Raw genomic sequence first — 15243 nt, forward strand, 5'->3', positions numbered from 1 at the left:
TGAGTGCTAACTCATTCACTCCGCTTCGGATGTGCATTAAATAGGCGCTAATTCCTCTATTGCATTAGGGGTGGATTAGCACCTATTTAACCCACGTCCTACGGCGGGTTAAACAGTGGGTTCGGGTGAGCGCACTGTAGTGCATCGGCCCCTGTGTCCTTAGGGTAGGGACAATCTGCTTTTGAGCTTCTACTGCCAAGGCAGATCCTCTGTACACTGCAAGAAGGAATAAATAAATACAGTTGGGAAGTGGAGGTCTGGCATCAACTGCTTTTACTTGTCTGGTACCTCCTTACCCTTAGAGTAACCTACAGGGAACAGCAGTTACACCCAAACACCTTGTTGAGCAAACTGGATGGACCGTTTTGGTCTTAATCTTACCTGAGAGAGTCAATTTTCACAGCTGTTTCTGCACAAAAAAACAGTGTTTTTTGATTAGAAACCTGGTCTTTGAAAATTGCCTATCCTGTCTATGCATAAAGTTATGTGCATAGTGCCACTACATGTGTAAATTTATGCACAGATTGCATAAGCATTCCCAAGGTGGGGTTGGGGAGGAGTTAGCACTTACATGTGTACTTTTAAAGTTTCAAAAATAGATATGTATATTTTCCTTGGAGATGTACACGCACAAATTGTAAGTACAGGTATGCGTGCATACTTCAAGTTAATTTTTAAAGGAAATTTTTTTTGAAAATTGGCATATTGTCTGCCAGTAAAATGTACCCTGGAGACTTTATACTTCTGCACACAGTTTGAAGGTTGCCACCATAGTGCAGAGAACATGAGTTTATCTGTTAAAAATAAATTGTGTGAAAATGAAGATTTTTAGGTCATTTGAGAAAGGGGGAGATTATTGTCCAAGCCATTTCTGTTGGTAAACTAATAGCAGCATTCCCAGAGATGGGGTTAGGTTGTGGGAGGTGACAATGTTGGTAGTTTTAAATTTTCAAATCTATGCATATTGTTTTATCCCAGGACAAGCAGGATGCTAGTCCTCACATATGGGTGACGTCACTGATGGAGTCCTATAACGGAAAACTTTCTGGCAAAGTTTCTAGAAACTTTTGACTGGCACACTAGCCTACTGAGCATGCCCAGCATGCCATGATATTCTCAGCCACAGGGGTCTCCCTTCAGTCTTCGTTTTTCCGCGCTGCTGTTGGCATCACGGAGCAGGAGCCTGTGTGAGTTTTTCTCACGATTTGTCTAATTAAAAAATCAGCTTTAAAAAAACATTATTCTCTCCCATATCGGGGTCTCTCGTATTACCACCAGCTGGTGAGTAAATTTGGTCTCTTTTATACTCTTTGAGTAAAACATTTTTCCTCTCACGTTTTCTCTCATTTTCATCGACGGCTGTCGGCGAAAAAATATGGCCACGGGATTTAAAAAATGTCCCAACTGTAATCAGACAATGTCCATTACAGATCCACACCTAGAGTGTGTCCTCTGTTTAGGTCAATCACACGGCGTTACAACCTGTCCCAAGTGTGCTGAAATGACCGCGAAGGGAAGAAAGGCCCGCCAAGAAAAGATGGAGCATTGATTCCATCTACAGCTTCTGCCTTCTCCTTCTACATCGACTCAATCATCTCCGGCCAGAGTCTCTAAACGCATAATACTGAAAAAGTGTCATCCGGAAGGCTCGGGGGATCATTCATCGCCGACACCATCGATAGCGTCGACGAAGTCAGCGACGGAACACCGTCCGAAGCATCGATACACCCATCGATACCAGAGGCGCTTCTCTCCCCGGAGGAATCGACCGCGAAACGGCCTAGACTCCAGGAAACACTGGTGCCGAGGCCTTCACCCCATATCGAAGCACCGATCGTCGAACCCCCACAGGGCCATGTAGAAGGACCATCGACATCTCTACCGCCACCACGTGTAGCTGCTCTGCCTGCACCAGCTATCATGGAGGAATTGACGGATTTCATCCGTCAAGCGGTGCTTCAAGCATTGAAGGATCAGCAGACGTCGATTCTGGTGCATGCACTGATGCCGGTACCCTCACCGATGCCGGTGCATGCACCGATGCTGGCGGTCCCGCCGATGCCAGTGCCTGCACTGATGCCGGTATCACAACCGAAGACTATATTGAGGCGACCATCGATGCCGATTCCATCACCAATGCCCGACCCGATACCATAGATACCAATGGCACCTGGGGCTCCAGGACATCCGGAGTTTGCACTGTTCCAGCTTCTAATGAACAAATTCGATGAAATAGTCGGTGCTCTTCCATCGACTCCATCTAAGCCACAAGAAGTCCCTGGACGGATACCTTTCGATGATCCACATCCAGGTCCTTCAGGGCTTTCTCGTCCACCAAGGTCTTCTCCAACGTCTCCACATCAGGACGAACCGTATGTTACCTGGGATGACAGGCAGCATACCGACACTTCTTCTGAAGGATTTATGTCTGATCCTTCTCTGCCAGAAGAGTGAAAGAAATCTCCACCGGAGGATTTATCCTTTACAACTTTCGTTCAGGATATGGCAGACACCATACCATTTACTCTGGTAGCTGAAGAGGACACAGGACAGCAAACACTGGAGGTCCTCCAATTTGTGGACCCTCCAAAATAAGTCTTGGCTATACCTGTCCACGAAGTCCTCCTAGACTTACAGCACAGACTCTGGGAGCACCCATGCTCAGTACCAGCCATAAATAAGAGAGTGGACACCACTTATTTGGTACAATCTGTTCCCGGCTACCAGAAAGCACAACTGCCACATCAATCAGTCTGCACAAAAGAAATCTAAATGGATAAGGCCTCATTCCTCCTCTCCTCCAGGCAAGGATCATCGATTCTTGGATTCCCTGGGCAGAAAAATGTATCAGGGAGCTATGCTAAACACAAGAATTGCATCATATCAGTTATAGATGATGCAATATCAGAGAAACCTGTGGAAACAGATGCAAGAATTTTCAAATTCGTTACCACAGCAATATCAAGAAGCAGCCCAAGTAATCATACACAAAGGACTTGAAGCTGGCAAGCACGAAGTCCGAGCCGCTTATGATAATTTTGAACAGCTTCCAGAGTAGCAGCCTCTGGTATAAGTGGGTATGGCTTAAGGCCTCGGACCTCAGGCCTGAGGTCCAAGAAAAATTGGTTGATTTGCCATGTGTGGGCGACAACCTTTTTGGCTCTAAGGTACAGGATGCTGTAGCACATTTAAAGGAATACACAGAAACCCTGCGCCAACTGTCGTCAGTTCCACAGGAATCTGCTACACCATCATCTCGCCGACCTCCAAGGAAGGAATCTAGATGACCCTTCTATAGACAGAGGCGTTATTACCCTCCAGCATCAAGAGTCAGATCTACTAGGCCGCAGAAAAGGTCTCAGCCCAGGCAACCTAGAGCTGCTAGGCCTCAACCTCCGCTGCAGACGGGACCGGCTCCAGGCTTTTGAGGCCATCACCAGAGACCAAAACCATCTCTACAACCCTCAACCAGACCTACCGGTAGGAGGCCGAGTATCCTCCTTTTACAACCATTGGATACAAATAACAGACTGATGGGTACTCGCAATAATATCTCGAGGATACCAACTCAATTTTGTCTCAATTCCAAGACATTCTCCTCCAAAACATTTTCCATTAAGCGAAAATCACATAATCCATCTACAAGTAGAATTATCCACCCTTCTGAGAGCCAGAGCTGTAGAACCGATGCCCCAGACTCAGCAGGGCATAGGATTCTATTCCCGTTATTTCCTCATTCCAAAGAAAACCGGAGGCCTACATCCCATCCTAGATCTCAGAAATCTCAACAAATTTCTGAAGAAAGAAAAGTTCAGGATGGTTTCTCTAGGCACCATGCTTCCACTTCTTCAAACAGGAGATTGGCTTTGTTCTCTGGATCTTCAAGATGCTTATGCTCACATTCCAATATTCTCTCCTCATCACAAGTACCTGCGCTTCATGGTGGGTTATCAAAATTTCCAGTACAGAGTACTACCATTTGGACTTGCATCAGCTCCCAGAGTGTTCACAAAATGTCTGGCAGTAATAGCAACACACTTACACAAAGAAAGTGTCCATGTCTTTCCTTATCTAGACTACTGGCTCATCAGAAGTCAATCTCAACAAGGAGCTCTGGCTTCCCTCAGACAAGCAATTACTCTACTTCACTCCATGGGTTTTCTCATCAATTATCAAAAGTCCCATCTCATTCTGTCTCACCTGCTTCAATTCATAGGAGCAAAATTGAACACCATACATTCAAAAGCTTTTCTACCCGAGGATCAGGCAGACACACTTTCCCTATTGGCAAACTCGATACACTCAAAGAAACAAGCAACAGCTCATCAGTTTCTAACCTTACTAGGCCACATGGCCTCCACAGTTCATGTCACTCTTATGGCAAGGCTAGCCATGAGGGTAACCTAATGGACTTTAAGATCACAATGGATCCAAGCCATTCAATCACTGTCCTCTCCAATTCAAGTGACCCACCAGTTAAGATCATCTCTACTTTGGTGGGTGAACAAGGACAACTTGCGCAAGGGCTTACCCTTCCAGCAACCAGTCCCACAGATAACTTTAACTACAGATGCATCCACCTTAGGTTGGGGAGCTCACATAAACAATCTTCAAACCCAGGGTACTTGGACAAAACTCAAAGCAACATTTCAAATCAATTTCCTGGAACTTCGATCTATACGTTATGCACTGCATGCGTTCAAGGACTGCCTTTCACACAAGACTGTTCTCATCCAAACGGACAACACAGTAGCCATGTGGTACATCAACAAACAGGGAGGTATGGGCTCAAATCTCCTTTGTCAAGAAGCTGCACAGATTTGGGACTGGGCCCTGACACACTCAATGTTTCTCCGGGCCACTTATCTGGCAGGCATTCACAACGTAGTGGCAGATCGACTCAGTTGTCAGTTCCAACCACATGAATGGTCCCTGGATTCCTTAGTAGCGACCAGGATATTTCAGCGTTGGGGACAACCAACAATAGACCTCTTTGTGTCACGTCTGAATCACAAAGTGGACAAATTCTGCACTCTGCACAGACAGAATCATCAGCTAGCCAAGGACGCCTTTGCTCGCCCTTGGAACTCAGGCCTTCTATACGCATATCCTCCAATACCGCCCATAACCAAAACTCTAGTGAAGCTACAACAGGACAAGGGGTCCATGATTCTCATAGCCCCGTATTGGCCTCGACAAGTATGGTTTCCCATACTTCTAGACCTCTCGATCAGAGAGTCAATTCGCCTGGGTGTAACTCCCATTCTCATAACTCAGGATCAGAGTCGGTTGTGCCATCCCAACCTTCAATCCCTATCCCTGACAGCATGGATGTTGAAAGCTTGATTTTACAACCACTCAATCTTTCAACCAATGTATCTCAAGTGCTTATAGCTTCATGTAAACCTTCAACATGAAAGAATTATTCTTCAAAATGGAAAAGGTTTACTTTGTGGTGCAATCAAAAGGACATTGACCCTTTCTCCTGCCCCACAACTTCTTTACTAGACTACTTATGCCATCTTTCAGACTCTGGTCTCCAGACATCATCTGTAAGAGTACATTTAAGTGCAATCTCAGCTTACCATAACAAGATGGGAGATGCACCAATATCCATACATCCTCTTGTCAGTAGATTTATGAGAGGTTTAATTCACCTTAAACCACCAATTCGGCCACCTGTCACAGAATGGGACCTGAATCTGGTCTTAACAAGACTCATGTGTTCTCCTTTTGAACCCATGAACTCCTGTGATCTTAAATTTCTGACATGGAAGACTATCTTCCTCATAGCCATTACATCGGCTAGGAGGATTAGTGAGTTACAAGCACTTGTCACGTACTCCCCCTATAAAAAATTCTTACATGACAGAGTGGTTCTCCGTACACATCCAAAATTCCTTCCCAAGGTAGTTACGGAATTCCACTTGAACCAATCCATAGTTTTACCCACATTCTTTCCAAGACCTCATTCTCATCAAGGAGAAAAGGCCTTACATACCTTGGACTGTAAACGTGCGCTAGCATTTTACTTAGACCGCACTGCAGTCCACAGGAAATCAACTCAACTCTTTGTATCTTATGATCCAAACAAACCGGGAAAAGCAGTGGGTAAACATACTCTATCCAGTTGGCTAGCAGATTGCATACAGTTTTGCTATGAAAAAGCAGACCTTCCTCTCCAAGGACGAGTAAAGGCACATTCAGTAAGAGCAATATCAACCTCAGTAGCACACTATCGTTCAGTGCCAATTCTTGACATATGTAAAGCAGCAACATGGAGTTTTCTTCACACCTTTGCAGCTCATTACTGTTTGGACAAAGAAGGACGACAAGATTCAGCTTACGAACAATCTGTCTTAAAGAACTTGTTTCCAGTATAATCCCAACTCCTTCTACATCCAACCTGCTGTGATTTTGGCTGCCTCATTTTTACCAACAATACTACAATGTTGCTTCACTACAAAATGATGCAGCCTATAGCTTGCTAATCACCCATATGTGAGGACTAGCATCCTGCTTGTCCTGGGATAAAGCAAAATTGCTTACCTTGTAATAGGTGTTATCCCAAGACAGCAGGATGTAGTCCTCACGAAATCCACCCGCCATCCTGCGGAGTTGGGTCAGATACGTTTTATTATTTTATTTTTGCTAAAGCTTATTGCTACATACAAGACTGAAGGGAGACCCCTGTGGCTGAGAATATCATGGCATGCTGGGCATGCTCAGTAGGCTCAGTGTGCCAGTCAAAAGTTTCTAGAAACTTTGACAGAAAGTTTTCCGTGATAGGGCTCCATCAGTGACGTCACCCATATGTGAGGACTACATCCTGCTGTCCTGTGATAACACCTGTTACAAGGTAAGCAATTTTGCTTTATTTAAAAAGTACCTACAGAAAAGCAGGTGCAAATTTCTGTGGGTACTTTTCCTTGCAGCAATAATCAAAGCAAAAAATATGCATGTGCTTTTACTTTGATTATTAGTGCAAAACCCATGGGTAAAAAGTACCTACGGGGTTTGTACCAATGTGGGTAGTTTAATAATTATTTCCTGCCCAGTGCTGCTAATCATGTTTCATATCTTCACCCTTTCCTTGTATTCACTGTTGGAAAACTTAACCTGATTTTTGTAGTTAGATTCTTGTTTTGCAAATGTTGTTGAAACTTGCAGCCTGTGGCAGACCTGCAACCTGCACTAGTTCTGTTTTTCAAACAAATAAATCTGTCCTGGTAGATGTATTCCAGCAACCTTCTTAAAAATGTAATTTTTTGAATCATGGAAATAAAACAATTGTATTTTTATAAATGTACATTTCAAAAAATATTTTAACCATTTTATGAAATAATTGATATGGGAGAGTACTGTTTTTTTCCTGTAAGTTATATGGCTTTAAGATATATTTATTTGAAAAGTTTTTGAAAGTGAATATGAATGCAGATAGCAGCACCAGGAAATGAATGATTGATATATAATAATCAAAACCATTTGTAGTACTGGAGATTGCTGCCTCCTACTTGCACAGGCTTTAAATCTTTATTTCTTTGATCATCCTCTCTGAGCAGGCCCCTTTCCTTACTGCCTGTCCAGCAATATCAGGAATTCATCAGCTTTCTCCAGTGTCAAGTTACAAATTACTCCATCAGAGTCTGTACTACAAGTATTCTACAGGATGCGGAGAGCCACCACTGGGATGACTGCAAAGCATTTTATGAGGTGCGAGGTTAACTTTACTATTCTTTTCTTTAGCAGATGTGCTTTACTGTTTATCTTCTCCTAAACTAATTAGAAACATAAGATCTCAATTTACATGTAGTGCTTACTGATGTATAAAATTGCTTCCTTCCCCAAATAGCTCAGATTTGGGGCAAACATTTAGAAGCAACTTATTCAAATCACAGTAGTTAACAGATTCTGTGTTAATCATTGACTTGATTAGGCATAAACTGGTGATCACATAGTTATTTTCTGATAGAACATTCCTAGCTAGACAAAACTGAAATAAATAGAATAAAGAAAGTTGTGCATTTCTGGTATTCTTAATTCATGACTTCCTATACCTGTCCTGGAGACTCCACTGTCAGTCAGGCTTTCAGGATATCTGCAATGAATATGCATGAGATAAATTTGACTACATTGGACATCCAGTATATGCAAATTGATCTCAAGCATATTGATAGAACACATCCTGAAAAGCCAATTGGATGTGGGTCAGCAGGACAAGTTTGGGAAATCTTGTTCTAAGAGACTGATACTCTAAAGTGCAAAGTGATTTTACAAAAGGGGACTTTTCGTGAAAAAAAACTGCACAGAATGCCCTAAAATGTGCAAAAGCATATTTTTTGAGGTGAAGCCTCCTTTTGCAAAATTGCTTCTCATCTTTCTCCTTCACAAATAGTAAAGTTTTGTGCTTAGTCTGCTACACACAAAAGTGTATTACAATTCTGAATTAATGGCCATTGCAATGCAATTACATGTAAAGCAGCTCATTACCTCAGAATTTAATTTTTTTTTTTTTGTACAATACTACCTTATAGAAGCGTTTAGTAGTAGAATTCATCAAAAACTGGCATGCAAAGACATCGTCGCAGTCTAGCAATTATAAAAATATAACTAAAACGCAGTGAGGTGTAGCTATATTTTTTTTTTCCAGCTGACCTGGGAGCTCTGGTTGACACACAGGTTTTCTGCTCAGTTCATTTGCATGGGTAGAAAACTTTTGCTTGAATGAGGCCGATAACCCACAGGAAATCCCTTAAATTACTACATCAGCCTCTGAAATCGAATGGTGAAAAAGTAGAAATGACGAAAATTTGGAGAACAGACATGATTTTTTTTTTTTTTAAGTCTTTGCTTTTTTATATCACTTGTGCTCAGATATACCATTAAATTTTACATTTTGGAACTGAATTTATGTATTCAAATGTGGCCATGTATTCATATTTTTGGAAATCAACACAATAGTAAATACCCACATTTTAAAATAATAAAAAATGTTTTTATGGTGGAGAACATTAGGGCTAGATTTTAAAAGCCCTGCGCGCGTAAATCCTTCCGGATTTACATGCCAGGGCACTCGCGCGCCGGCGCACCTATTTTGCATAGGCCGCCGGCATGTGTAAAGCCCCAGGACGCGCGTAAGTCCCGGGGCTTCGTAAAAGGGGTGGGAGGGGGCGTGTCCGAAGACCGGGGGCGTGTCCTGGGGCGTGCCCAGGGGTCAGGGGGCAGTCCGAGGCGGGTCCGGGGGCATGGCAAGGCTTCGGGGGCGGGCCAGGAGGGCGGTCCCAAGTCCCCCGGCACTGCGGCCTGTGCCGGGGGCTGACGAGGCGGCGCGCACAAGTTACTTGTACAACAAAGGTAGGGGGGGGATTTAGGTAGGGCTGGGGGGTGGGTTAGATAGGGGAAGGGAGGGGAAGGTGGGGGGATGCGGAAGGAAAATTCCCTCCGAGGCCGCTCCGATTTCGGAGCGGCCTCGGAGGGAACGGAGGCAGGCTGCGCAGCTCAGCGCGCGCAGGCTGCCGATTTTGCGCAGCCTTGCACGCGCTGACCCGGATTTTAAAAGATACGCGCTGCTGCCCGGCTGAGCCCTGACTCTGCCCCGTGCCCGGCTGAGCCCTGACTCTGTCCCACTGACATCAGAGGCTGTTCAGAAGTGGAAGCCTGCCGTGGGGGGGGGGAGGGGAAGATCATCCTCAGGTGGGTCGCTCACAAAGAGGTGAACTAAAGGAATTACCTTTGGGAGTGGCTGGGATTGTCTGAGATTTGAGTTTTTTAACCAGATTGATATTAGTTGCAGATGCAATAGGGGATGAGGTTTTTGCTATCAGTTTACCCTTCCCTGGTGGTGGTGGATATTTATTTTATTGTATGTATTTATTTAAAACAATTTATTACCCACCTTATCTGTCCACCTAATTTGAACATTGAATAAATGCATATACATAGTTATACATAGAGAGTAATCATCTGCTAGCAAACATTTTTCAAAAAGAGAAAGAAGGACAGATAGAGCGGTCAGAAAGGTTTACAAGGTGCTATTCTTCTATTTCAAATGCTTGTCGGAATAGATACACCTGTAGCTGTTTTTGAACTGTTTGGATGCAATTGATAGAACGTAAACTTTCTGATAGAGAGTTCTATAACATAGAGCCTGCCTCAGAAAGCACCTTCTCTAAAGTTTCTGATAGTTGAGTAAGGCATGGCAATGGGTCTTTGAGGAAACTGAAGTATGTTGTTCTTAGAGTGCGAGATGGATTATAAATGTGCAAGATAGTACAGATCCAAGGTGAGCTGTTATTATGTAATAGCTTGGTATTAATATTACCATTTTGTATTTAATGTGCTATAGGATAGAAAACCAATGAGCATCTGAAAAACAGATGTAATATGTTCTCTAATGTTGGTCAGGATACCAGGATATGTCTGCTGTTTTGGCTTTTTTTTTTTTTCTAAATATGTGTTATACTTTTAGCTGATCCTGCTCCTGTTTTCTTTTTGGTTTCCTCTGCCATTGTCTTGGGCCAATTGTAAGAGCTGACCTGCTGCAGGGGTGGATCGTTCCTAGAAGAAGTGATTTAGTGCAGGAGTTGGCAACTCAAGTCCTCAAGTGCTGCAAACAGGTCTGGTTTTCAAAATTTCCACATTGAATATGCATGAGATATATTTGCATACTATGAAGGCAGTACATACAAATCTTTCATGCATATTCATTGTGGATATCCTGAATACCAGACCTATATGCGGAACTCAATAATCAGAGTTGCCTACCACTAATTTAGAGGATTAGAGTGTTTCTGGGAGTTAGTGAGAGTGGGAGTACTATTAGGTTTAGTTGTCCTTGCCTCTCATGAGGGGGGTGGGGGGAAAATTATTGACACTTGCATTTAAATATGTTATGTATTTTGTTGCATTGCTGGTATTTTGAATATGTTGTATTTTCTAATCTATGTTGTAAGCCATCTTGAGTCCTTTATTAAGAGGGCGGCATATAAATTGAAAATGTAGCACAAGCTTTTGTTACTCATAATCCCCTTAAACCTGGAACAATGATACTGTAATTATAGTACTTTTGATGGTATTTCTCCAGTCTAAGGAAATGTTTACAGAGTTCAGCTTGCCCCAGGCATTTGCAGGATTTAAGGACTCGCCATTATTAGGATAGGAAAACTATCACACTGCTACTCAGTCTAAATCAGGGATGGGTTTTTGATGTAATCTAGAGATGATAGCCAGTGCTCCAGTCTTTGTTCCAAAAGACCTCTCTGTGGGTGGAAGGCTAAGGTTTTATGCAAACTATTGAGCCATCATAGCCTTTGACTGCTGGATCCTTAACGTAGTGAATGATGGCAGATAAATATCAAACTGGTTCATCCAGTCAACCAAACAAGTTTTTTAGGGTAGTAACAATTGCTACTCCTTGCAGGCTACCCCCAAGCCTTCTGTTAAAGGTAGAAGCAACTGCTGCTCCATGCAGGCTCCCCCCACCTAAGCCTTCTGTTAAGGGTAGTAGCAACTGCCATTCTTTGCAAGCTACCCCCAAAGTGTAATAGAAAAATTAACCCATTTCTTAATTTCCATTCTCTAGTCAGCAGGAATCCTCTGTGTTTGTCCCACAACCTTTTGAATGCCATTACTGTTCCTGTCCTCGCCACCTCTTTCAGGAGGGTATTCCATGCATCCATTACCCTTTCCATGAAGAAATATTTCCTGACATTTTCTTGAGTCTTCCCCCTTGAAGTTTCATATTGTTACCCCTTGTTTTACAGCTTCCTTTCCATCGAAAAAGATTTAATTTTTATGCATCATTAATTGCTTTCAAATATTTGAAAGACTATATCATGTCTCCCCTGTCTCTTCTCTCCTCCAGAGTATAAATATTAAGGTCCTTCAGTCTCATCTCATATGGCTTTCCATACAGACAAACAAGTCCAATAGTGGATATCAGCAGCTCACACTGTAATATCAGAAATTCAGCAAAGCAGAGTGTGAGGAACAGATATAAAAGCAAATATTCAGCGAATCATTATGTTTTTAATTTATAAACTGGTGCCTCCCAACTTAATTTGGAGTTTCAAATAGGTGAAGGTCCAATGCAATTAATATTGTGAGGTCAGCATGAATGGTATACAACAAACTTTAATGATTAACAAATATCAGGACCTGCTCAAGTTGGAAGATTCCCTTTTCAGGCCAAGGTAGTCAAATTAGTTCCACTGCAGGAAAAAGAGTGAGTGAGTTACTTCAGGTATTTCCTGATTCTTATGAAAATTGAAAAATATCATCCTATCCTAGATTCAGGGCCGGAGGAACCACTAGGCGAGCTAGGCCTATTGCCTAGGGCGCCGAGACTTAGGGGCTGCCGTGGCAGGCAGCAGAATTTTGAAAGGGCAAAAAGTGCCCTTTCAAAATTCTGCCAGCCCCCAACTCACCCTGCCTCCCCCCCCCCAGTGCCACCCTCCCAATGCCCCCCCCTGGTGGTTCAGCGGAGGGCCCGGGAGCGATCTGCCGCTCCCAGAGCCTCGGCTGCCACTAAGCAAAATGGCACCGGTGACCTTTAGCCCCTACCATGTGACAGGGGCCAACCAATGGCACCAGTAGCCCTGTCACATGGTAGGGCTGAAGGCCACTGGCGCCATTTTGGTTAGTGGCAGCCAAGGCCCCGGGAGCGGCAGATCGCTCCCGGGCCCTCCACTGGACCACCAGGGGGGCATTGGGAAGGTGGGACTGGGGGGAAGGCAGGGCGAGTCGGGGGCTGGCTGCCTGCCACGGCGCCCCCTAAGTCTCGGCACTTGGTCTCCGGCTGCGCCGATCTTCCTTTATTTGGCCACGTGATCAGCTAGACCAGCTGCGCTGATCTTCTTTCTGTGTGTGTGTATGTGGTGTGCATGTGAGAAAGGAATGGAGCTTCTGTGTGTGTGTATGTGGTATGTATGTGAGAGAGGAATTTGCCAGTTTAAAAAAAATGAAATGTGATAATACATATACCTCAACTTTTGTGCTGGTAGCACAACTTTTGGAAAGTTGGATGAAAGATGAAATTACTGAATTTTAAGCATCCCTCTTCTGGAAAATAAAATTTAACAAAGTGGCTAGAGACAAATATTCAAGCAGAAAAAAATTAAAGTATTTAAAATGTTCATCTCAGCAAAATCACAAATTTAAGATATTGATGCCAGGTGGTTTTTTTTTTTTAAGCATAATTTAAGCATGAAGACTAGAATAGTTCCAATCTGAAACGGTTTTGCTGTTTTTTTTTTAAGCCTTTAGAAAATGTATATTTTTAAATGACTAAGACTGGAATCTTCCCATTTAAAAGGGAATCTGACTAAGGATGTCTTTCTGTTCCATATCTCCCACATGAATAATCATACGACTGATAGTTTACAGAAAAACACTTGCTTTATTGCCTGAAAGCGTAAAACAAGAGAAACTGTACGGTGTTGGTGGCTGCCCCTTGGAAGGACAGAACCTGAAGGAAGGGTGTCATTTTGCCTTCTAATAGGAATGTGGTTTTCTTATTTAAGGGTTGGCAGCATCACTTTCACTTATAGTAAAATTGAAAAATGCTGCAAGTCTGAAAGCAAGGTGCTTCTGTGAGAGTGTAATGTGTATGTGAGACAGGGAGGGTGCTTCTGTATGTGTGTGTGGTGTATATGTGAGACATGGAGCGTGCTTCTGTATGTGTGTGGTGTATATGTGAGTCAGGGAGGGTGCTTGTGTGTGTCGATGTGTGTGTGCAAGAGAGATGGAGCATGTTTTTGGCTGGCTTGTGGCTGTCAGAGAGGGCATGTGTGTGATTGAACCTGTTTGTAAGTGAGATAGAACATGTGTGTGATTGAGAGCTTGTGTGTAAGTAAGAGAGAGGGAGAGCATTGTGTGATTGAGAGAGACTGGCCAGAGAGGTGACGTGTGTATGTGTGAGAGAGACTGATCAGGGAAATGACTGGTATGTGTGTGCTTGTGTGTGTGTGTGTGAGAGAGAGATAGAGAGAAACACTGGTTGGGGAGATGATTGCTGTGTGAGATACAGAAACTGGTCTTGAGGGTGTGACTGGTGTGTCTGTGTGAGAGAGAGAAGAGACTGGTTGTGGTCCCTAAGGAAGAGGACTGTGAGGACAGCTTCAGCAGCTACTACTGCTTCTGGTGTGGCCTGCAAGGGAAAGGAGTAGGAGAACTGCTGGAGAGGGTAAGTAAAGGTCGCTTTTTAAGTTAATTTTTCTTGATTGACTATTATTTTAATTATTGGGTAGTATGTGATGTCTCTGAAATATTTTATTGGTGTTTGGTAAAGCTTTCAAAATTTGCATGAGTCTTTAATTATTGGATATTCTATTCATCAGCTGTTTTGAAATCATTTTATTTGTATGATTTTATAATTATGATTAATGATTTATATATCTTGATTTTATTGATTTGTTTCACGAGGAATGGTGAAATCTTTGTTTTTCCATTGTTACACTGTATAGAGTCTGGCGTGATGCGTTTTACAGTTCAGTTTTTGTCTGCCCATTTCTATTTATACTTTATGTAGCTTTATTCTGTATTTGGTGAGGGTTTGTGTTCTGCATGCAAAGACTGAGATGAAGCATTCTTTTAGCATGTGGTTTCTCTGTAGGGATCTGTAGTAGCTTGGCCTGTTCTGTTTTCCTGATAGGAGGGGTATTGATATTTTAGATTCTGGTGTAATATTTGTGGTATTCTTTTTCATAGGTGGGGTTGTTATCCCAGGACAAGCAGGATGCTAGTCCTCACATATGGATGCTAGTCTTCACATATGGGTGACGTCACTGACGGAGCCCCATCCCGGAAAACTTTCTGTCAAAGTTTCTAGAAACGTTTGACTGGCCTCCTGAGCCTACTGAGCATGCCCAGCATGCCATGATCTCTCACGCCACAGAGGTCTCCCTTCAGTCTTCTTTTTTCCGCGAAGCCATTAGCCTCGCGGTTCTAGGAGTCCTGTGTGGTGAATTTTCACCTTACAAAAAAGTTCATTAAAAAAAACGGAAAAAACTTCAGACACCGTAGGGGTCTCCCTTGTTTTCCATTGCGGTAAGTCTTTTTGATTTTTCCGTCGGTTCCGATACCATCAAATCGTGCCTGAAAGTCGTCGACGGCTGTCTGACTTTCACTATGGCTTCGGGTTTTAAAAAGTGCCCGAATTGCTGCCACACCATGTCCATTACGGACCCACACTTAGAGTGTGTACTCTGCCTCGGCGAGGGACACGATGTCTCGACGTGCCCAAGA

The 15243-nt window shown here is 43.3% G+C and overlaps 1 protein-coding gene across 4 annotated transcripts in view; it reads left to right on the plus strand.

The window, feature by feature from the left end:
• KIAA0825 (KIAA0825 ortholog) overlaps positions 1–15243 on the plus strand; it is a 1025579-nt gene that overhangs the window by 341920 nt on the left and 668416 nt on the right. For all 4 annotated transcript variants that reach the window (XM_029573181.1, XM_029573174.1, XM_029573199.1 and 1 more), the window contains one exon: positions 7563–7713. In XM_029573181.1, the coding sequence (XP_029429041.1) occupies positions 7563–7713 (151 nt within the window). The remainder of the gene's footprint in view (positions 1–7562; positions 7714–15243) is intronic.

This window comes from Rhinatrema bivittatum, chromosome 1 (assembly GCF_901001135.1).
Source record: "Rhinatrema bivittatum chromosome 1, aRhiBiv1.1, whole genome shotgun sequence".
Classification (NCBI taxonomy): Eukaryota; Metazoa; Chordata; class Amphibia; order Gymnophiona; family Rhinatrematidae; genus Rhinatrema; species Rhinatrema bivittatum.